Here is a 23,519-nt window from a genome sequence, read left to right on the forward strand (position 1 = left end):
CTCTACTGGCTATGTTTTCCATAGAGCTATGTAGCTATGCAATTTTTTTTAGAAACAAATAAGTGTGAGTTTTTGTGGTGGTGGTTGTAGTGGAGTATTGATATAAGGCTATAGCAGGGTTCTCTTTTTTTATTTCCAACTTTTATTTCAAGTGCAGGGGTACATGTGCAGGATGTGCAGGTTTGTTACATAGGTAAAACGTCTGCCATGGTAGTTTGCTGCACAGATCCTCCCATTACCCAGGTATTAAGCCCAGCATCCATTAGCTATTCTTCCTGATCCTTCCTCTCCTCCCATCCTCTGCCCTCCAACAGGCCCCAGTGTGTGTTGTTCCCCTACATGTGTCATTGTGTTCTCATCATCTGGCTCCCACTTGTAAGTGAGAACACGTGTTATTTGGTTTTCTTTTCCTGCGTTAGTTTATTAAGTAAAATGGTAAAATGGCCTCCAGCTCCATCCATGTCCCTGCAAGGGACATAATCTTATTTCTCGTTTTGGCTGCATATCATTCCATGGTGTATATGTACCATATTTTCTTTATCCAGTCTATCATTGATGGGCATTTGGGTTGATTCCATGTCTTTGCTATTGTGAATAGTGCTGCAGTGAACATATGTATGCATGTGTATTTACAGTAGAATGATTTCTATTCCTTCGGGTATATACCCAGTAATGGGATTGCTGGGTCGAATGGTATTTCTGCTTCTAGGTCTTTGAGGAATCACCACACTGTCTTCCACAATGGTTGAACTAATTTACATTTCCACCAACAGTGTTAAAAGCATTCCTTTTTCTCCACAACTTCGCCAGCATCTGTTGGTTTTTGTTTTTCTTTTGTTGTTGTTTGTTTTTTTTTTGAGACAGAGTTTCACTCTTGTCACCCAGTCTGGAGTGCAGTGGTGCGATCTTGGCTCACTGCAAAATCCACCTCCTGGGTTCAAGCGAATCTCTTGCCTCAGCCTCCTGAGTAGCTGGAATTATAGGCACCCACAACCACGCCTGGCTAATTCTTGTATTGTCAGAGTGATGGGGTTTCACCATGTTGACCAGGCTGGTCAAATGACCTCTGGTGATCCACCTGCCTCAGCCTCCCAAAGTGCTGGGATTACAGGCATGAGCCACCACACCTGGCCTGTTTTTGAGTTTTTAATTATAGTTGTTCTGACTTGTGTGAGATGGTATCTCATTGTGGTTTTGATTTGCATTTCTCTAATGATCAATGATGTTGAGCTGTTTTTTCATATGTTTTTTGGCCACATATGTGTCTTCTTTTGAGAAGTGTCTGTTCATTTCCTTTGCCCACTTTATAATGGGGTTGTTTTTTTTCTTGTAAATTTGTTTAAGTTCTTTATAGATGCAGGATATTAGACCTTTGTCAGATAGATAGATTGCAAAAATGTTCTCCCATTCCGTAGGTTGTCTGTTTACTCTGTTGATTGTTTCTTTTGGTGTGGAAAAGGAACTCTTTAGTTTAATTAGATCCCATTTGTCAATTTTTTCTTTTGTTGCAATTGCTTTTGGCATCTTCATCATGAAATCTTTGCCTGTGTCTATGTCCTGAATGATATTGCCTAGGTTTACAGAGTTTTTATAGTTTTGGGTTGCACATTTAAGTCTTTAATCCATCTTGAGTTGATTTTTGTATGTATATGGTATAACGAAGGGGTCCAGTTTCAATTTTCTCCATATGGCTAGCCAGTTCTCAGCGACACTTATTAAACAGGGAATCCTTTCCCCATTGCTTTTGCCAGGTTTGTCAAAGATCAGATGGTTGTGAGTGTGCAGTCTTATTTCTGGGTTCTCTGTTCTGTTCCACTGGTCTATGTGTCTGTTCTTGTACCAGTACCATGCTGTTTTGGTTATTGTAGCCCTGTAGTATAGTTTGAAATTGGGTAGCATGATGCCTCAGCTTTGTTCTTTTTGTTTAGGATTGCGTTGGCTATTTGGGCTCTTTTTTGGTTCCATATGAATTTTAAAATAGTTTTTTCTAATTCTGTGAAGAATGTCAATGGTAGTTTAATGGGAATAGCATTGAATCTATAAATTGCTTTAGACAATATGGCCATTTTCATGATTTTGATTCTTCCTATCCATGAGTATGGAGTGTTTTTCCACTTGTTTCTGTCCTCTCTTATTTCCTTGAGCAGTGGTTTGTAGTTCTTCTTGAAGAGTTCCTTCACTTTGCCTGTTAGCTGTATTTCTAGATATTTTATTCTTTTTATGGCAGTTGTGAATGGGAGTTCATTTGTGATTTGACTTTCGACTTGCCTGTTGTTGGTATGTAGGAATGCTAGCGATTTCTGCACATTGATTTTGTATCCTGAAACTGTGCTGAAGTTGCTTATCAGCTTAATAAACTTCTCGACTGAGACAATAGGGTTTTCTAGATATAGGATCCTGTCATCTGCATATAGGGATAATTTGACTTCCTCTCTGTCTATTTGAATATGCTTTATTTCTTTATTGTGCTTCATTTCCCTGGCCAAAACTTCCAATACTATTAATATGTTGAATAGGATTGATGAGAGAGGGTATTCTTGTTTTGTGCTGGTTTTCAAGGGGAACACTTCCAGCTTTTGCCCATTCAGTATGATATTGGCTGTAGGTTTGTCATATATGGCTTTTATTATTTTGAGGTATGTTGTTTCAATATCTAGTTTATTGAGTGTTTTTTATATGAAAGGATGTTGAATTTTATTGAAGGCCTTTTCTGCATCTATTGAGATAATCATGGGGTTTTTGTCTTTAGTTCTGTTTATGAGATGAATCACATTTATTGATTTGCATATGTAGAAACAGCCTTGCATCTTGGGGATGAAGCCTCCTTGATTGTGATGGATAAGCTTTTTGATGTGCTGCTTGGATTCGGTTTGCCAGTATTTTGGTGAGGATTTTTGTATCAATGTTCATCAAGGATATTGGCCTGAAGTTTTCTTTTTTGTTGTATCTCTGCCAGGTTTTGGTATCAGGATGATGTTGGCCTCATAGAATGAATTAGGGAGGAGATCCTCCTTTTCAATTTTTTAGAATAGTTTCTGTAGGAATGATACCAGCTCTTCTTTGTACCTCTGGTAGAATTCAGCTGTGAATTCATCTGGTCCTGGGCTTTTTTTTTGGTTGGTAGGCTATTTATTAGTGCCTCAATTTCAGAACTCATTACTGGTTTATTCAGGGATTCAGTTTCTTCCTGGTTCAGTCTTGGGAGGATGTTGTGTCCAGGAATTTATCAAGTTCTTCTAGAAATTCATTAGTAAAATTTCTAGTTTATGTGCGTAGGACTGTTTATAGTATTCTTTGATGGTTGTTTGTTTTTCTGTGGGGTCAGTGGTAATATCCCCCTTATCATTTTGGATTGTGTTTGTTTGAATCTTCTCTCTTTTCTTCTTCATTAGTATAGCTAACGGTCTATCTATTTTATTAATTTTTTCAAAAAACTAGCTCCTGTGTTCATTTTTTTTTTGAAGGGTTTTTCGTGTCTCTATCTCCTTCAGTTCAGCTCTGATCTTGGTTATTTCTTGTCTCCTGCTAGCTTCGGGGTTTGTTTGCTCTTGTTTCTCTAGTTCTTTTAGTTGTGATGTTAGGTTGTCAACTGGAGATCTTTCTAGCTTTTTGATTTGGGCATTTAGTGCTATAAATTTGTTTCTTAACAAGAAAGAAATTTTAGCTGTGTCGGAGATTCTTTGTTCTCATTCAAAGAAGTTCATTCTTCTCATTCAAGAAGTTCAAAGAACTTCTTGATTTCTGCCTTAATTTTATTATTTACCCAAAAGTCATTCAGGAGCAGGTTGTTCAATTTCCATGCAGTTGTGTAGTTTTGAGTGAATTGAGTGCCGTGTGGTGATGAGAAGAATGTATATTCTGTTGTTTTTGGGTGGAGAGTTCTGTAGATATCAGGTCCACTTGATCAGAGCTGAGGTCAGGTTTGAATATCTTTGTTAGTTTTCTGTCTTGATGATCTGTCTACTATTGTCAGCAGAGTGTTAAAGTCTCCCACTATTATTGTGTGGGAGTCTAGTCTCTTTGCAGCTCTCGAAGTACTTGCTTTATGAATCTGGGTGTTCCTGTATTGGGTGCATATATATTTAAGATAGTTAGCTCTTCTTGTTGAATTGAACCCTTTACCATTATGTAATGCCCTTCTTTGTCTTTTTTTTGTTTTGTTTTGTTTTTTCTTGAGACAGTCTTGCTCTGTCACCCAGGCTGGAGTACAGTGGCGCGATCTCGGCTCACTGCAACCTCTGCTTCCTTCTTTGTCTTTTTTGATCTTCTTTGGTTTAGAGTCTGTTTTGTCAGAAACTAGGATTGCGACCACTGCTTTTTTCTGTTTTCCATTTGCTTGGTAAATTTTCCTTCATCCCTGTATTTTAAGCCTATGTGTGTCTTTGTGTGTGTAGTGGTTCTCTTGAATACAGCTTACTGATGGGTCTTGTTTTTTTATCTGGTTTGCCATTCTGTGTCTTTTAATTGGGGCATTTAGCCCATTTACATTTAAGGTTAGTATTGTTATGTGTAAATTTGATCCTGTCATCATGATGCTAGCTGGTTATTTTGCAAACTTATGTGGTGGCTTCACAGTGTCACTGGTCTGTATACTTCAGTGTGTTTTTGTAGTGGCTGATAACAGATTTTCCTTTCCATATTTAGTGCTTCCTTCAGGAACTCTTGTAAGGCAGGTCTGGTAGTAATGAATTCTCTCAGCATTTGCTTGTCTGAAAAGGATCTTATTTCTCCGTTGCTTATGAAGCTTAGTTTGACCAGATATGAAATTCTGGGTTGGAAATTCTTTTAAGAATGTTGAACATTGGCCCCCAATCTCTTCTGGCTTGTAGGGTTTCTGCTGAAGATCTGCTGTTAGTCTGATGGGCTTCCCTTTGTAGGTGGCCTGGCCTTTCTCTCTGGCTGAATGGCAGGGTTCTTAATGTGTCCATGTACCTCCTGTGGGAAAGCCATGGATGGACTTTAGGAAGCTCATGGATTTTCCCAAAATTATATATAAAAATCTGTGTACATGTGTATGTGTGCATTTTTCCAGGGAGAGCATCATATTTTTCATGAGATTGGCACAGGAATCTGCCAATATATGAAAGGTTAAAAACTACTCTCTTACATAAAAGTGGTCCTAGGAAGATATCTAACATCTGCAGTTTGAGTATTTGTCCATTGTGGTTCCCTAGGCTTGCCCCTCAGCATTGTCTGCCATGTTTTCTATCTTTAGAGTTTATTTGATATAGATAGATAGATAGATATAGATATAGATATCTCATATGTATGTCCTCTATTCTTACAAAACAACAAAATAATGTATGGGCCTTTTTGAGAACATACACGCTGTGGTCCAATATGTGGTAACTTTGATTTAGTGGGTTTAGGATGTTACCAGGGCATATCAAGCTCCTGGGGTGACTGTATACTTTGGATGAGAATTATTCTATCACATGATATGCCCTTGGAAGGCAGGAATCAGTTTTTATTCATCTTTTTTTTCCTTCAAAAAATGTGTCTTGCATCCATTAAATCTTCTGTTGAACTGAAATGCACAGATGACTCATTCCCAGTGAGATAAGTCTTTTCAGCAATTGGTAGTTTTTATTTTTCCCGCATCAAATTTCAGCCTTCTTACCATGCTAGCAAATACATATTTTGTAGATCTTGTGACTTCATTTTTTTTTTAAAAAATGGTTACACGTTTTAGGACTCAGGTTATGGCATTGTAACAAGATGTGAAAAATGGAATTCTTTTAGTTTCAGATTTGGCTTAGGCTCCAAGCTGCTATGTACCAAAATAAGGTGTGAGACCACCATGTAGGAGTTGCAAAAGATGGGGATAAGAAACATGTTTTGTGACTCTTAAAAAAGGCCAGGTTGATGGAAATTAAAACGTGATTTTTGGAGAGAGCTATTAGAGTTTTAGGGCTCCCTATATGAAGGAATTAGGGAGGCTTGCTCTCATCTCAAGCTCTCACTGAGAAAGGGCTTTTCTGGTACAGAGACTTTCTACCTGATGGTTCAACTGGAAAGCCAGTGGCAGAATTAGCTGTGTGGTTTGGGCAGTTACTGTACTGATGAGAGTGGAGCAGAGGTGTTTCCTGTGGACCAAGGTGAGCACACACAATTGTGAGAGTGTGTCTGAATATGTTCAAGAGGCTTTCCTGGAAGTGTGACAGGATCCCAACACAGAGAATCTCTGGAGGACTGCCAAGAACCTAAGACTGAAGGGAAAGTCATAGCATCCATCCGGAGGGTAAATTAAATTACCCTTTTCAAAGAATAGATAAGAAATCTCCAGGGGCCTAGGGAAAGAAGTGTCTGAAGAACACCAGAAAGTACCCCATAAGAGAACCACAGTAGTTTTTGAATACCTTGCAAACTCAAAAAGCACCAATGCAAAACTAGTAAGATAATATCAGTCATCAAATAAGAACTTTGCTGCTCCTTTCACCTTTCCCTCCATTTAACCCTCAGCCTGGAGGGCCACAACTCTTAATCAGCAAGCTGGGGGAAGAGGACTGGAAGTACTACAGGATAAAGAAGCACTATAGGCCTTGGTGTGGTGGCCCACACCTGTAATCCCAGCACTTTGGGAGGCTGAGATGGGCAGATCACTTGAGGTCAGGAGTTCCAAACCCCATCTCTACTAAAAATACAAAAATTAGCTGGGCATGGTGGTGCATGCCTGTAATCCCAGCTACTTGGGTGGCTGAGGCAGGAGAATCACTTGACTCCGGGAGGCAGAGGTTGCAGTGAGCTGAGGTCATGCCATTGCACTCCAGCCTGGGTGACAAAGTGAGATTTCATCTCAAAAAAAAAAAAAAAAAAAAAAGCACTATAGGACAGCAGTCCCCAACCTTTTTGTAACAGGGACTGGTTTCGTGGAAGACAGTTTTTCCGTGGACCATACCGGGTGTAGGGGTAGGGGCAGGATGGGGAGAGAAGCGTTAGATTCTCTTGAGGAGCACTCAACCTAGATCCCTCACATGCGTAGTTCACAATAGGTTTCTTGCTCCTATGAGAATCTAATGCTGCAGCTGATCTGACAGGAGGCGGAGCTCAGGCAGTAATGCTTGCTCGCCCACCGCTAACCTGCTGCTGTGCAGCCTGGTTCCTAACAGTCTGTGGCCCAGGGGTTGGGCACTGCTACTATAGTAAACAGAGCAGTCAATGGTGCCTCTTTTCTACTACAACTGGTCAATCTGTAGCAGGCCCATGCTAGGAAGGGAGAGTTTTACCTATAAATGAAGCTTTATGTATTTGGTTGTTACGCTGAGACATTAATTGCTGAACTGGAGGTCATTTTATAGAACTTAAAGTGACAGGAGGATTGCTTACTGAAAAGTGACTGGAAAAGCATAGATCTGTTCTAAATTTCCTCTAGGTCATAGATTCTGGGAGAAGGGGAAGAACTACTGTTTCAGAACTAGTTTAAAGGGATTGCAAAACACAGCATTTCATGTTTACAGCTCATATATCCTGCTTTTCCTGTGTAATGCCTTTAGCACTTATGGGTTGGCTCAGAGGCATCAATCCTGACTGGGACTTGAGGAAAGTTTTGAATTACTTACGAATCAGTCAGTGATCTTTCTGGTAATATAAGCAAGTGGTGGCTTTTCCCAACACCTCACAGAGAGTCTGTGAATAAAATCTATTGTCTACAAAGATTAGACTAAATTCAAATTTTACATAAATATTGTTGACATTACCAATTTGAGGGGAAAAAAATGTGATGCTTTCAAAATAGAATGTTTTAAAAAGGTGTGTGCATGTAAATATAATTCCCTGTGCCACTGTAAGCATGGGAAGGATTGAAATTGCTGGGTCCCATGGAGCAAAGTCACATCTCTTAAGAGCTCGTTTGGAATGGACGTTCTCAAGTGTAGGAGATCCCTTAACTGTACTTTTAAAGTTCCTATTTTTCCTTTTGGCTTAATTGGTCTGATCAGCAGTAGTAAGTAAACTGCTGTCAACATCCTCAGTTTATAGTGTTGTTTGTAATCTCTTTATCCTCACCATGTCTTCTTAATGCCACTTTTTCTAGTACCTCCTCTCTTTTTACATTCCCCTTTACTTTGCATAGCACACTGAAACTCTACAAAATGTTAGTGCATACATGATTCAGCTTTCATTCTTCTAAAAAAAAATCTTTGTTAAAGATCCCTACATATTAACTGCCTTTAATGGGAGGTGCTATTTTTCAATTCCAGGCGGCAAGTTTAATGCAGAACCCTCAAGTTCAACAGCTGTAAGTATATAGAAAGAGCTTATTACACTTCCCCAACCCTTCTACTTGCCAGGCTTCTAATTTGAGCACATCAGCTTAAAAATGATGAAACTGTTCTGAATGACAGTCAGTTGGAGCTTAAAGCAACACACATTTGGCCTAGCCTCTGGTATAACATGAGCATATTTTATTAACTTTTCCTCATCCAGTTGTCCTGTTTGTTAAGAATATATACCAATCCCCGTGATGTATTTCTTGTGTACTCTAGAATGTCAGGAATGATGACAAATGCCATTGGGGGACCTGCTGCTGGAGTTGGGGGCCTAACTGACCTGTCAAGCCTCATCCAAGCGTAAGTATTATTTAAAACAGAAATAATGAAGATGTATTTTATGTTTTACAGCTTATCTCTATGGTGAGGGGTCAGGGCTTTCTTTTTAAATGTTTATCTTTTACCGTTAGTAACTTTGGCCTCCTTAATGTTACTAAATCTGAAAGAAGTTCATGAATTAGAACCACTTTTTAGACTGCAGGGCAGGAATCCATACCTAGATAGTCTGGCCAGCCCTGTCTGTTGAGAAAAAGAACCATGTGTATTATGCTTTTTTTTTCCCCCATTCATTATGCTTTATTTTTGGGACTTTCAAGTACCAGCAGAATCTTTTTCTTCTTTTCTTTTTTGGCACCATCTCAATAAGGCGGGTGAGGGACAGATATTAGAAAAGTAGATAATTTATATCCCTACCCAATGGCTACAGAAACTGAGGTACAGGTTAGTGACTTACTAAGGAACCCACAGCACATTCAGTCTTTTCATTTACAGCCTAATTTTAATTTTACTTGATTGTGTTGTCAGCATGAAATTAGGGTCCTTGGTTTTTAAGTGGGGCTATCAATACTATATCTTTGCTTACAGAGGGTCCCAATGATTGGTGACCTGGTACTTTGAGGGTATGGAGACAAACAGTAAAAATCATATGTCCAAATAAATTGTGATCTCATATATATATAAAGCTACTAATCCCCCATTTTTTCCCAATGAAGATCCAAGAAGTTTTTCAGCAGACTTCAAACTACTCAGGGACGCAGATGAAGGTCAAATATCCTCTTAAATATATATCAATTTAGGTACACATACGTAGTTTAAAGTCACATGTTACATATTTTAATGTTCAGGCAATTCAGGAAATTTTTATTCAAACTTTTTAGTGCCTGTCAACACTTAGAGGAACTACTTGCATCTTCTCATTACTTGAGCACATTGCCTTCACTTATATCAAATTGGTGAAGATAACTTTGCTTTTCGAATCTGTGTCTGATGCTCTCGCTGGACACTTTATATGAAGCCACAGTACCACTTGTTGTTTCTCAGCACAACTGTGTATCCACTTAGAATATTGCATTTTTACAATGACCTTTAAATGGCATATAATAACATCTAACACTGGCAATAGAGGGTCACATACTACAATTTGTGTTAAACTTCTTAGTGTTTTTAAAATTACTTGTTAGGTGACCTCCAAAAGCATCCCAAACTGGGTGTTATATGAGACTATTAAGACTTGCGTATAAAAGCATTATATTTGAGCATATACAATAAAAACATATACTTCTTAGCCCTTTGCTTCTTTGTCATTAGCACTAGAGAAGTAGATTTCACCCAGTTGAGGTACTTAATTTTTTTAGCTGGGTGTTTTGTTTCTTATAAATAACACTGCATTGTAATAATGCTATATAGAGGCACTGGTAAACTTGTAGATTCTAAAGTCGTGGCTCTAAAACTTGTTTTTATAGAAAAAAGCCCCCTTTAGGTAGCTCCCACATTTTCTGCAGTTCTTTTTGCATGGGTAAATGTGACTGGCAATTCCCTATTCAAACCACATTGCCTCTTTACTACAGGGGACAGCAGTTTGCTCAGCAGATACAGCAACAAAATCCTGAACTTATAGAGCAACTGAGAAATCACATCCGGAGCAGATCATTCAGCAGCAGCGCTGAAGAGCATTCCTGATTTAACCAGGGGCTCAAGCCCAAGATACAAATGGTTTATGGCTATGAATGAAGTATTTGTTGTAGATAGTACCCCCTCCCTCCTTCAAAAAACCAAACACCATATCTGATGTGTGAAAATAATGGAGGAAAACCTCTTGTGTATATTCTTAAAGAATAAATCTGTTTAGACAATAGGTTTATCACAAACAAACTCAAAACGTAACGACTCCTTTTGAAATGATCACTAGCCATGTTAAGTGCCAATATAGCACTGGGATAAGGTTCCATTTTCAAACTTCTATCATATTTGTATATTAGACTTAATAGCAAAGTATATTTATTGAACTCTAGTAGGGCTATTTGTTGGTAAGCTCTTTAGCTCCAATTTCCCTTAAGCAAAGTTTTTTGAGAAGGGAAATGACCCAAAGGAAAGGTTTCCTGTGCTGGTTGAGAAGAAGTGTACTTGCCACTGAGCAGTATGTCAGGAAAGAAGGAATATTATCTAGGTTTAGCTTTGATAAGTGCTATCAGTAATGAATATATAACATGGGAACCAATATTATCTTTAATGTTGCTTGTTCTGGTGAACAGAGAATCTTAAGAGCTGTTAGAAAGTAACACTTGATGCAAGGGATGTTTTGAAAAGAAAAAATTGGTAATGTGAATGTATAGAAAGTAAAGGTAGGATGCTCAGGTTTTCTGCATAGTTCTTAACTAATCTTGTCTGCAGTTTGGTATTGATAACATTAGCATGGCCACTTATGCTAAATACACAATAAGATACATTTAGAAATCCTTAATGTACTGGTTAGGTCAGTGGTATAACTGTTTGACTTAATTATCACAATTTCCCCAAGTGGTAACCTTACCTTGGAAACTATCAAATATAAATATATTTTAACTAAGCCAGTGACCTGGTCCTAAGTTAAGGATTTTCTAAATGATATTTAATTGTGTGCCCATAAACACTGATTTTTTTTTAAAAGAGAACTTAGTAATTATTTGATGGATAACAAAAAGCATCTGTCACTAACATTGCTTGTTCATGTAATCTTCTGTGATAATTTGGCTTGGCATGCCAGTCTTATAATTAACATAATTTAAATTTGATGCAGTTTAAATATAACAGGAGACTTAAAATATTTTATTATAAATTAGATGCCATATTAGTGGAGAAAAGGGGCATTAGGTATTAATTGCATGGGTCTAACTACATTGATGATAGTTTAATTCCAACTAGAGTATATTTTTTGTTTATTAATCATGAAATTGGTGCTGACATGTAATGACTTCACAAGTTTTACGAGGGAAAACTGAAAAAGGAAGTAATATAAATTTTGTGGGGTTTTTTTGAGATGGAGTCTTACTCTTTTGCCAGGCTGGAGTGCAGTGTTGCAATCTCAGCTCACTGCAACCTCCACCTCCTGGATTCAAGCGATTCTTGAGCCTCAACCTCCCAAGTAGCTGGGATTACAGGCGCCCACCACCATGCCCAGCTAATTTTTGTATTTTTAGTAGAGACAGGGTTTCACTATGTTGGCCAGGATTGTCTCAATCTCTTGACCTCGTGATCTGCCTGCCTTGGCCTCCCAAATGCTGGGATTACAGGCGTGAGCCACCGTGCCTGGCCGCTAATTTTTGTTTTTAATGGAGACAGAGTTCCACCATATTGGCCAGGCTGGTCTCGAACTCCTGACCTCAAGTGATCTGCCCATCTTGGCCCCTCAAAGTGCTGGGATTAGAGGTGTCAGCCACTGTGCCTGGCCAGGAAGTAATATACAATTGAGTAATAATGCAGATGATTAGGCCTTATAGAACCCTTATCAAAAGACTAATTGGCCAGGCTCTGTGGTTATGCCTGTAATCCCAGCACTTTGGGAGGCCAAGGCAGGGGGGATCACCTGAGATCAGGAGTTTGAAACCAGCCTGGCCAACATGGTGAAACCCACCTTTACTGAAAATACAAAAATTAGCCTGGCTTGGTGGCGGGCACCTGTAGTCCCAGCTACTCGGGAGGCTGAAGCATGAGAATTGCTCGAACCTGAGAGGCGGAGGTTGCAGTGAGCCAAGATTGCGCCACTGCACTCCAGCCTGGGTGACAGAGCAAGACTCCATCTCAAAAAAAAAAAAAAAAAAAAGAAAGAAAGAAAGAAAAAGAGACTAATTATTTTGTATCTTGAAGTTTAAAGTCCAACTTTTCTCTTTCTCCTTTGTGACGTTAGAACAGTAGTTCTATAACTTCATTGTAAGAATCACCTGGAGAATTCATTAAAGATGCAGATTCAGGGCCACATGTTCAATTCTGATATAGTAGGTCCTGTAATAAGGCCTAGGAATGACCATTTTAAACAGTACACTAGGTGGTTTTGATACAGATCCAAGGACTCTAATTTAGAGGAACACTAGGTTAGAGGTTTCTCAGTTAGACCTGCAAACACCTAAGCACCTGGGCTAAAGCTACAATGAAGATATATAGTTCTGCAGAATTTAAAAAGAGCACAATTTAAGTCTTCGGCCCTCAGAAGTTAAATTCGTATTCCATCTAAGCCAACTTTGATTTTCATTAAGTTAGAATGAACTCCTAGTATTCCAGTATTACACAGAACGAAGTACTACTGCTAACACATAGAAGTCATTACTGTGATATAAAAAGCAAAATAGATCCTTAATTAAAAATTAGTCACTCATATTCAGTGTTGAATGAGAAGTTAAAGTTTCTAGCATAACTATCTTGAGTGCATTAAAAATGCTTTTAGAGCAGTAAGATAAGCTTCTAGCTGACTGCCTAGAAAAACAGAAGATACAAATTCACAGTGTCAGAAATGAAAGAGGGGATACACTACAGACACTATAGGTATTAAAAGGCTAACTAGAAAACACCAGGACCAACTCAAGGATTGTATATTTAACAACTTAGATGAAACAGATTCCCTATAGGATACAAACTAGAAAGCTTACTGTAGAAAGAGATAACCTAAACAGACCCATATTTATTAAGGAAATTGAGTTTGTGGTTAAGTTAAAAACCTTCCAGTAAAGAAAACTACAGGCCCAGATAACTTCAATGATGAATTTTACCAAACACTTAAGGGAGAAATAATATCAATTCTAAACAATCTCTTCCAGGAAACAGAAGAGGAGGAAGTACTTCCCAACTCATTTTATTTGACCAGTACTACCCAGACAAAGATACTATAAGAAAAAAAACTTTAAAACAATGTCTTCATATGCTAACATCTGTAGTTAACTTAGCCATTCTTTTTACATGAAATAATGGGAATTGGTATATTTCTTCCATTTCATTTTTCTATTTCTTTGCTAATATACCACCTGTAACAAATTCAATCTAGATGCTATCTATCTGTCCACTTACCTACATTTCCATTCTATTCAAGCCACTTTTGCTCTTCAAGTAACTTGATCACTTTGGAATCATAGCATTGCAAGCTATTTCAAAAAAATGTTGCGTGGTTGGGTTGTGCTAGCTACTTTTAAATTTATAAAAAAATGCCCCATATATTTTCTTGCTTGTCTGGGAAATATAGTTGCTATCTAACTAGAAAAATAAGAGGGCATTATTAAAGTAACTCTTTAAGCATCTTACTAAATGTTTGACTTCCATTAACCATATTTCTTGTAGTAGCTGTAGCTATTATGATACTGTGTAAAACAGAACAGGTTCTATATATGCAAATGACATTTTCATTTAATGTACCAAATTGTGTATCTAACTTTTATAATACAGGTTAAACAGATCCTTTCTAAGATGGCATTATTTAATCTTTACTTAAAACTATGAAAAATATGTGTCTAAGTTATTGTTTATAAACAGAAGAAAGAGACTATAATTAAAATATAGAGCAGATTCCAAGTGACCATCATGTTACTTTTAAGATTTAAAACAGAATGAAACAGAAGATTCAATCATAAGAAGATGCTTGAAAAACAATCCAAGTGTCCAATGCAGTGGCTATAAAATATTATTTCATCATTTAATCAACCTTAGTCATTTTGAAACAAAGACAGACTTCAATTTTACACTGCTTGCACTTTATTTTGTACAGACAGACATTTCATTAATTATTGCTCAATTTTGAGGTGCAAACCTTCTGAATATAGCTTTCATTTTGGACCAAACAATTTGTTATGGCAATAAATAATGATGCATTGAAAAACCAATTTTTGTATTTGATTTAATGCACTCTTACATTTAAGAAATTATATATACATTCTTGAATTTCAACTTACCAAAATAGAATAGCTTTTATTTAACAGCCTAAGCTTTTGTTTTCCTGACAAATACGGAAACTTTTTGTTACATTAATGCTGCAAAGTTGTTTATCACCTCAGCTTTCTCATAACTAAGTGTGATTACATGGAGAGAGAAAGTTTTGTAACAGTAACACATGATTTAGAGTTTAAAATCATATCAGAAGATGGGAATTATTTAAATATACCTTATAAAAATAAGTGGCTTAATCAATGAGAAAAAAAACCAGGAGTTTTTGGCTTATAATTAATTAGAAAATAAGTATTATTCTAGTTAATAGTTAATAAAAAAAAACAACCTAAAAAGTAAAACCAATTCTGATGTGTTCAGTAGCTGAAAGATATGTATGTTTGTAGGTATAATATACAAATACAGACACAAACCATTACAGTAATTTCGAAAACAACTAGAAAGCTTATACTGTGTTAACAAATATCAGGTTATAAGAGGACTACCCCCTTTGTTTTAAGCAAACTTTTTCTGCTGCCTGAATAGCTAGGAAAAAAACCGGAGTTAACTGAAATATTTCTAAACAAAATATTAAAAAGTTCTAAGAAACAACTCTATCTTCTAGATTGAGGTCAGCTAACTATACCCTGCAGGCCAAATCTGCCCAACTGCCTCTTTTTTTTTGAGACAGAGTCTCACTCTGTCGCTCAGGCTAGAGTGCAGTAGCATGATCTCAGCTTACTGCAACCTCTGCCTCCCGGCTTCAAGTGATTCTCCTGCCTCAGCTTCCCGAGTCCAACTGCTTCTTTTTGTGTACACCACTGTACTTTTTTTGCCTACTGGCTGCTCTTGCTGTACAATGGCAGAGTTTAGTATTTGTGACAGAAACTTTACGGCCTGCAAAGCCTAAAATATTTAGTATCTTGTACCTTACATAAAAAGTGTGCTGACTCGTGTTCTAGATACTTGCTAGGGACAAATGGTCTTAGATACACAGCTTTTGGAGAACAAAGTCCAATGGTCATCTAAAATGAAATGAAATTAAATAATAGGTGTAGAAAATATACACATGTTCATTTTGAACATAACTTACAAGATAAAATCAGATCTCTTCAAAACAAATATTTAATATTTTAACCATTTTACAGGAAAGAAATTTAAGAAACATATTTACTTCATTGTTGACGTCATCATTTTACAAAGGTGACAAAAAGAGCAGTTCTGTGAAACTAAATGAAAAGCCTAACATTGGAAGTTTCCTTCAGCTTTCCACTTTAATGGCAGAAGATACCACACAGACTTGTGCGATGTCATCATATTCATATGTTCTCTTTAAGAATGTGTCTGTTAGTCTTAAGCCAGAGATGCTCTATTGAGAGAGAGAGAGAGAGAGAGAGAGATGAGTCTAAGTTTTCATTCATTCAGAGGAAATACAGATACCGCAAATGACTTGTAAGTTAACAGCACCCAAATAGTGGAATTTTTGAAAAGACAGCATACTTGCAGTCCCTGTACTGAAGAAAGCAGAGTAAGGGCAAGACAGAGCGAAGAACTTGGATGCAGCTTTCCCAGCTGTCTTCCTGAAATTCCACACCAGTGGATGGAATTGGTATTGCACATTTCCAAAACCAGATCCATAGTCCTTTCACTGCTGGAGGAATCAGAATAATAGGAATAAATCTTGTTCACTTCATAAAGAGGTACTGCAATATTTCTACTATTGACAGTAAACTTGTTTTCTCCATATCCAGAATAAAAACCAGAAAGAGAAAAGCTATTATAACATTTTTATGTCACTTAAGATAGAATCAGGAAGATGAAAGGAAGTCACACCTTCTAGCACTTAAAATGGCCTCAGACTAATCTGCCTGTCTGGATGTTGGCCTTCTGGTTCTATTACTCAACACTGGCCTCCTGGTGCTGCCGTTTTTCTGGGAGACTTCCACACATTTGTGTCTAATCTTGTTGCCATGTATTCTCACTATTTCTGTTACGTACTCTACAGGAAAAGAAGAAAACAACTGATTCTGGTCTAGTCCTTTTGATATCTAATCTATGTTACTTTACCATAATTTGGGAAACAACTGGCAGGATTTGTAAGACGTAAATACTATTCAGGTTTGCTAACTGGATTATTTACCAAGAAAAGACTACTTCTGCTTATAACAGGTATCACCAGTTCAGCTTAAATAAGTTAAAAAAACTGTTAATGAGAGTATGCACATTGTTCTTTTTTAAATAACCAAAAGGCTCATAATGAAAAATAGTCTCCTACCACCATTCATGGCTACTTATGGCTTTTAGCTGTTTATTCTTATACTTGGCTCCAAATTTTAAATTGCTTATTTAAATTTTATTTTTTTAGACATACTGACTTTATAATATTAACTTGTATATGTCTGTATCTCCCTAACAAACATTTGAGATGGCTACTATGTGCCAGAGACCAGGGTAGATGCACTACATGAATATTGTTAATTTCACAAAAATCCAGTAAGACTTAATATATGTTGTGTGCATGTGTCTGTGCATGTCTCTGGTGTGTAGGGGCAGGGAATGACATTTATACAGAGAGGAAACTAAAGATCTAAGAGACATGTGCTTTTTAGAAAACTTGTTTGAATCACCAAAAGTTAAAGTGAACACCAAAAGAAGTTAACTTTTGAAAAAAATAACACTTGTGAGCTGGTCAATAAACTGATTTGCTGAAAAAACTTAAAAAAAAAAAAAATTCCCCAACACCCTGTAACCCCCTATAAGCACAGGGTCTTTGCCCTGTATTGTTGTTTACTGAGCTCACGATGTGGCAGACACTGAGTAAGGCCGTGTGCCTTCTCTTGAATAATTCCAGTCCAGTGAGAAAGAGACTAATACTTACAGTAATATATGAGTGTCGGTAAAAAACTAAGTTAAGATTTTCTATGATAGAGAAGGCATGAATACCTGTGCTTTGGAAAGTCTGGGTAGCTTCATAGAGGAAGTGGGTATTTCTGTAATTTTGAAGGATAAATATTTCCTATCTTTCTAATACCAAAAAGAATAAATACAGAATTAAAAGGATTATACATTCACACTAAGAGGACTGGGATTCATCACTGCAATATTATCAAAATACCCCAAATAATAATACAAACCAAGTGGTAATACAAGTAGGAGCAGAGGGCATAGGACTGGAAGTTAATTCTATTTTTTTCTAGTTTCAATGCCCTGTGCTCTTTGCTTCCTGACAGTTCAGATTACGCTCTCTCTTTACCATCAAAACCCAGTTTTCGAATCAATGATTTCCCCTTACATTAAATCCATAAGCAATGTTTGGTTTCTTAATATTCAAGATACAGCTCAAGTACAAGCATGCCTCAAAAAAATCTTACTACTTCAATTCATAATATATTAATACGTAAGAACCTATTAGTTCATGTTTTGGTGAAGGAAGTATAAACAATGAATACCTACCTCATAGGGTGTGACGAATGAAATACAATACAGAAGATGCATAATACAATAGGCCTTTAAAAATATGTAATTATACTGCTACCAGGTGAAGAATTTTACAGTACTCAATATCAACATCAGAGAAGGCTGTATGTCAAGAGGAAAACTTAAAAGGAGACAGTAACAAAAAGATTTTAAAATTATCTATTAGGCAGGTGAGGTAGAAAGGACATCCATCCACAGTGGCATTACCTGCAGTTTGTTATTTTACAGGTAATATGAAAAGGTTCTTCAAGGTTTACGGTATCTGGTATTGCCTCCAAAGACAACCTAACATCTCCATAACCTGGAGCCTAAGAAAACAAGCAACACAGTTAATGTATATCTATCACAAAACCTTTCCATTTCAATGAAGGCACCACAGCAGCACATTCACTCAACAGCTGTTGGGTTTCCAAGCTGATGTTCTAAGAAAATACTTCTGATTCACTTTACTTGTCTCTCATTTTAAGTTCTTTTGCAGCTACTGCCTGTGGAATAGCCCGGCAGACCTGGACTGTTTTTGTTATATAATTATTCCATGTTCAGTAGAGTTAAGATGAATCTCAACGGTAAGTAGTCAGTAAAGAAATTTCAGGGAGTTGAAGGGACACTTTCCAGATGCTGTAGCTTCTATGTCTGTAACTCTAAATAGGTAAAGTTATTGTCTAAAGAGGGGGATGATGTTGAAAGGAGCCAGGAAGAAAATCATGACTTTTTACAAGATGCACAGATGAGGATGGATTATAATAACACGAAGGCTTGGAACAGGCCATGGCAGAAAAATAACTAACGGCTATACTTAAGTGGGCCGAGGAATCATCATTTTTTTAAATTACTGCCTCAAACAGTGGAAAGAAAAGTAAAATTTGAAATATGTCAAAACAGGTAATATTCAGCACAAAGGGAGGAGAATCCTGTCATATATTCTTACAAGCGTAAAAAAAGAAGACTGGTAGCTATCCCTACTCTCAGAGAAGAAATTAGGTAAAATATGCAACCAATGCTTATAAGATAACTTGAGTAGAACTCACCTTCTGAGGAGATGCCTCAGATTTTTAACTTCTTAAAAATGGTGGGAACTGAGTAGGTAAATGAAGTAAGTCCAAGAGTTTCAGGACATTGCAAAATAGAAAACCTTAATGTGTTTGGAAGTCAGAAGAAGAGTGAGCATGTGTTACCAAAGGATAACTGTTGATAAACAGTTATTTTAATTTCTGTTTGATAAAGAACACATGTATTAAGGATAAATTAACATTTGACCATTTTTCATTCACGGCAACACCAGTCTTCTACCTACCTATCAGTGAAACTATTAATCTTTTCTTCTCCAGTAGTATTAATGCCTTTTATAGTGCTCCAATTTCTTACTGCTGGATGTAGAAAAAATTAAGTTGTTCTAACTACCTGTCTCTCACACACCAAAACCCCAGCGAAGTTTTTTCCAGACTCACCATTCTTTGAAGTTGGCTGGTCTGTAACCTTCCCCTTTCACCTAGATTTGTTTTCCATACTATATCCAATTTTCCAATTACTGTTACTCCCTTAATGATGCCTGCTTTTTCTGCAAATTCCTTCTTTGGCTTTAGGCAGTATAAGTACTGGCGTGTATCCATTGGTTGCAAATATGCTCTTGACCCAAACGTAGACACACTGAGAGGGGTGGAGACAGAGATGGAGAAAATTCTCTAGCATCTTTTAAAAGAAAAACCATGGCTGTGATTGTTCCTTTGGACAGGAACTGGATGATATACCCTCCAAAGATCAACAACAGAACATGTTAGCGATTTCAGCACAAATAAAAAGAACGTATACTGCAATGATTTATTTTTCCTTCATTTTTTTCAGTTAGCGAAAATCTTGAGGTTCTTTATAGTAATTGGACCCCAAAAGGGGGGTGCCTTTTTTTTTAAATAATTTTAAGAGACAGGGTCTTGCTGTGTCACCCAGGCTGGAGTACAGTGGTATGATCATAGCTCACTGCAACTTCTAACTTCTGGGTTCAAGGAGGTTCTTTATAACAGAATGTAATATATTACTTATAAAATTGAACATGTATCAATTAACTGAAAAGTGCAACAGGAACCAGAACCTTAAGTATCCTGTCTCTTTTCTCTAAAATTATCAAAGATAATAGTTTAGAATAATAAGAGACATACCATTCTAAACTAATTTTCAAAACGAACTAAAACATCTAGAAAAGAATGGAAAATTGTTTTCCTCAGTGAAGATGAAAGAAGCTATGAACTTTTCTGCGTGTAACCAACCTAATAATATAAAAGCAAACTTTTCATTCCTAATTAAGAAATTCAGGTGCTATCCCAAGCTATTACCTTCTTCTTCTTCTTCTTTTTTTTTTTTTTTTTGTTTAAAATACAGGGTCTCTCTGTCACCAGGATGGAGTACAGTGGTGCAATCATGGTTCACTGCAGCCTTCCTGCCTCTCTCCCAAGGAGCTAGGAATACAGGAGTGTACCACCATGCCCAGCTAAATAAAAAAAATGCTAAGTTGCCCAGGTTGGTCTAGAACTCATGGCTTCAAGTGATCCTCTGGCCTCAGCCTTTCGAAGGGTTAGGATTACAGGCATGAGCCACCACACCCAGCCTATTACTTTCTTATCTGTATTATTGTCAACCTTACATTTATTCTTCCTCTTTTAAATCAGCTGTAGAAAGGTATATGTATTTCCTTTTCACAAAATATTAAACCATCTATTCCTATGTCCTTTTCTTTTGATGTTGAGAGAGTATTTCTTTTTTAAACCCACATTCACCCTTACTCTTTTTAACTTCTCCACCATTCCTTCACATTCCTCCATTTTATCATTTGCAGGATAGCAATGATGGGATTCATATTTACTGGATTTTTATGAGACTTAAAAGACCAAATGCTTTGAATAGTAAAACATGAAATGCAAAGGGCTAGGATCTTTATTTTTATGTAATGGAGGGATGAAGATGGAGCACAGGAGAGTTTTTGGAAAGTGAAACTATTTTGCATAATATAGTAAAGGTGGATACATGTTATATATTTGTCAAAACCTACAGTGCTTGCCTATAGTCCCAGATACTTGGGAGGATCGTTTGAGTCCAGAAATTTGACTTCAGCCTAGGCAACATTAATGAGACCTGTCTCTTAAAACAAAACAAACCAAAAACCAAAAACAATAAAACATACAACAAAAAGTGTGAACTCTAATGTAAATTATAGACATTAGTTAGTAATAAGTGTCAGTATCGGTTCATCAATCGTAGTAAATGTACCACATTAAAACAAGATGTAGGCCAGGCACAGTGGCTCACGCCTGTAAGGACAGCACTTTGGGAGGACAAGGCGGGCAGATCGCTTGAGGTCAGGAGCTCAAGACCAGCCTGGCCAATATGGTGAAACCCCATCTCTACTAAAAATACAAAAATTAACCAAGTGTGATGGCATGCACCTGTAATCCCAGCTGCTTGGGAGGCTGAGGCACCAAAATTGCTTGAACCCGGGAGGTGGAGGTTACAGTGAGCCTAGATCAAGATCATGCCACTGCGCTCCAGCCTGGGCCACAGAGCTGGACTCTTTCAAAAAAAAAAATAAATAAATAAATAAAAATAAAAATAAAATAAAAAACAAGATATAAATAACAAGAGAAACTGCGAGGAGTGGAAGAGGGTATGTGGAAACTCTACTTTCTGATGAATTTTTCTATGAACCTCAAATTCTTTAAAAATAGTCTTAATTTAAAAAAAACCCACTGAAGAGCAATGGATGTTTAGAAAAGCATGTATCTTTCAAAACAAGGATAAAGACTTCATAATTAATATTTACCATTCTCCAGCTTGGCTGACTGAATTTAATTCTGTTACACTGTACATAATAGATGGCTCCAATGAAACTTTCTCCATAAACATAGGTGAGGTTGTCATATTCTGAATCTGGGCTTCCAGAAATACTTCATCAGTCTGAGGACATGAAAAAAATATCCACCAAAGTGTGGCAGCATTTAAAATATTTATCTCAACAAAAATATCTTATCTACATGAAGAAAAAATATTAACCACAAATGTGATTAGTTCATGCCTGCAAATCAAAGTTACCACAATTAACGCAAGAAAAGAAATCTTCACCCTATCATAATTAAGGGGCAAAGTCAAGTGTTAGTCAGCTGATACCTTGTCAAACAATGGATGGAGGATAACTATATTTTGTCTTAACATCCCAAAATACTTAACTGGAATTTCATTTACAAATACTCTAATTCTTTTCATTAGGTATTAAAATATTAAAATGTGCTTTAGTATGATGAATATACCTATGCTCCTATAATTTCAGTATTATGTTAAGATAATTAAGTCTTCATAATATGGCAGTATAACTTTGATTGTCATATTAATGTCAATTTAGATAGTGTAGTGACCACTAATACTATGAATAATCTATTTTGTAATCTTGAAGGATTTAACTTTTTAAATTAAAGCAATTTGCGAGTGGTCATTAGTGATTTCTTAGTTCATTTTAAATGTATATTGAGGGCTAAAAAAAGAATATGTGGATTATACTTCACCATCGTAGAGCTTTTAAATCAGGCAAAAGGTATTTTGTAGCCTCAGTGACAGATTTTAAAGCTGATGCTATTCGGCAATATTTGCCAGTAGGTAATTTAAATAATTAGATAAATTAGATAACTAGATAAATTTAGATAAATTAACTCCCCTAATTATGCTAAACATTATTTTATGCTATTTGGTTATTATTTTCCTTCATGTAATTGAAGGATAACAGACTAACTTGATTTATCTTTGAAACAAACCTACATAAAAAATGATACACTAAGGGTATTCAAGAATTTTTTACAAAAGTTTCATAGTAATATGTTTACTACACATAAGTAACATAAAATCAACTATGACCAGAAAAATTTGCCACTTAAGAGCTTTTTATTTTTTTGAGACAGAGTCTCATTCTGTCACCTAGGCGGGGGCGTGGTGGCGTGATCTCAGTACACTGCAACCTCCGCCTCCCGGGTTCAAGGGATTCTCCTGCCTCAGCCTCCCGAGTAGCTGGGATTATAGGCACGCAATATCATACTGAGCTAATTTTTGTATTTTTAGTAGAGACAGGGTTTCACCATGTTGGCCAGGCTGGTCTAGAACTCCTGACCTCAAGTGATCCACCCACCTTGGCCTCCCAAAGTGCTGGGATTACAGGCGTGAGCCACCGTGCCTGGCCTATGAGCTTCCCCCTACCCCCACAAGATGGAGTCTTGTTCTGTTGCCCAGAGTGGAGTGCAGTGGCAAGATGTCGGCTCACTGCAACCTCCGCCTCCCAGGTTCAAGCAATTCTCCTGCCTCAGCCTCCCCAGTAGCTGGGACTATAGGCAGTGCCACCATGCCCAGCTAAATTTTTGTATTTTTATTTATTTTGAGACGAAGTTTCACTCTGTCACCCAGGCTGGAGTGCAGTGGTGTGATCTCAGCTCACTGCAACCTCTGCCTCCTGAGTTCAAGTGATTCTCCTGCCTCAGCCTCTCAAGTAACTGGGATTACAGGCAAGTGCCACCATGCCTGGCTAATTTTTGTATTTTTTATAGAGATGAGGTTTCACCATGTCGGCCAGGCTGGTCTCGAACTCCTGAC

At 37.1% G+C, this 23,519-nt stretch overlaps 2 protein-coding genes across 5 annotated transcripts in view; one reads left to right on the forward strand and one right to left on the reverse strand.

Moving 5' to 3' along the window:
* The window catches only part of SGTB (small glutamine rich tetratricopeptide repeat co-chaperone beta), a 62,349-nt gene extending 47,963 nt beyond the window's left edge, over nucleotides 1-14,386 (forward strand). The window contains exons 9-11 of the mRNA XM_055252177.2: nucleotides 8,199-8,236; nucleotides 8,484-8,567; nucleotides 10,115-14,386. Of these exons, the coding sequence (XP_055108152.1) occupies nucleotides 8,199-8,236; nucleotides 8,484-8,567; nucleotides 10,115-10,226 (234 nt within the window). The 3' untranslated portion in view covers nucleotides 10,227-14,386. The remainder of the gene's footprint in view (nucleotides 1-8,198; nucleotides 8,237-8,483; nucleotides 8,568-10,114) is intronic.
* The window catches only part of TRAPPC13 (trafficking protein particle complex subunit 13), a 38,681-nt gene continuing 29,402 nt past the window's right edge, over nucleotides 14,241-23,519 (reverse strand). For 2 of the 4 annotated variants that reach the window (XM_055252166.2, XM_055252164.2), the window contains 5 exons: nucleotides 21,712-21,845; nucleotides 19,352-19,550; nucleotides 18,111-18,211; nucleotides 15,927-16,074; nucleotides 14,241-15,795 (listed from right to left, as the gene is read on the reverse strand). In XM_055252166.2, the coding sequence (XP_055108141.1) occupies nucleotides 15,688-15,795; nucleotides 15,927-16,074; nucleotides 18,111-18,211; nucleotides 19,352-19,550; nucleotides 21,712-21,845 (690 nt within the window). In that variant the 3' untranslated portion in view covers nucleotides 14,241-15,687. Of the gene's footprint in view, nucleotides 15,796-15,926; nucleotides 16,078-18,110; nucleotides 18,212-19,351; nucleotides 19,551-21,711; nucleotides 21,846-23,519 lie in introns of all 4 variants that reach the window. The other 2 variants (XM_055252165.2, XM_055252163.2) reach the window with 1 other exon arrangement.

This window comes from Symphalangus syndactylus, chromosome 18 (assembly GCF_028878055.3).
Source record: "Symphalangus syndactylus isolate Jambi chromosome 18, NHGRI_mSymSyn1-v2.1_pri, whole genome shotgun sequence".
In the NCBI taxonomy this organism is placed as follows: Eukaryota; Metazoa; Chordata; class Mammalia; order Primates; family Hylobatidae; genus Symphalangus; species Symphalangus syndactylus.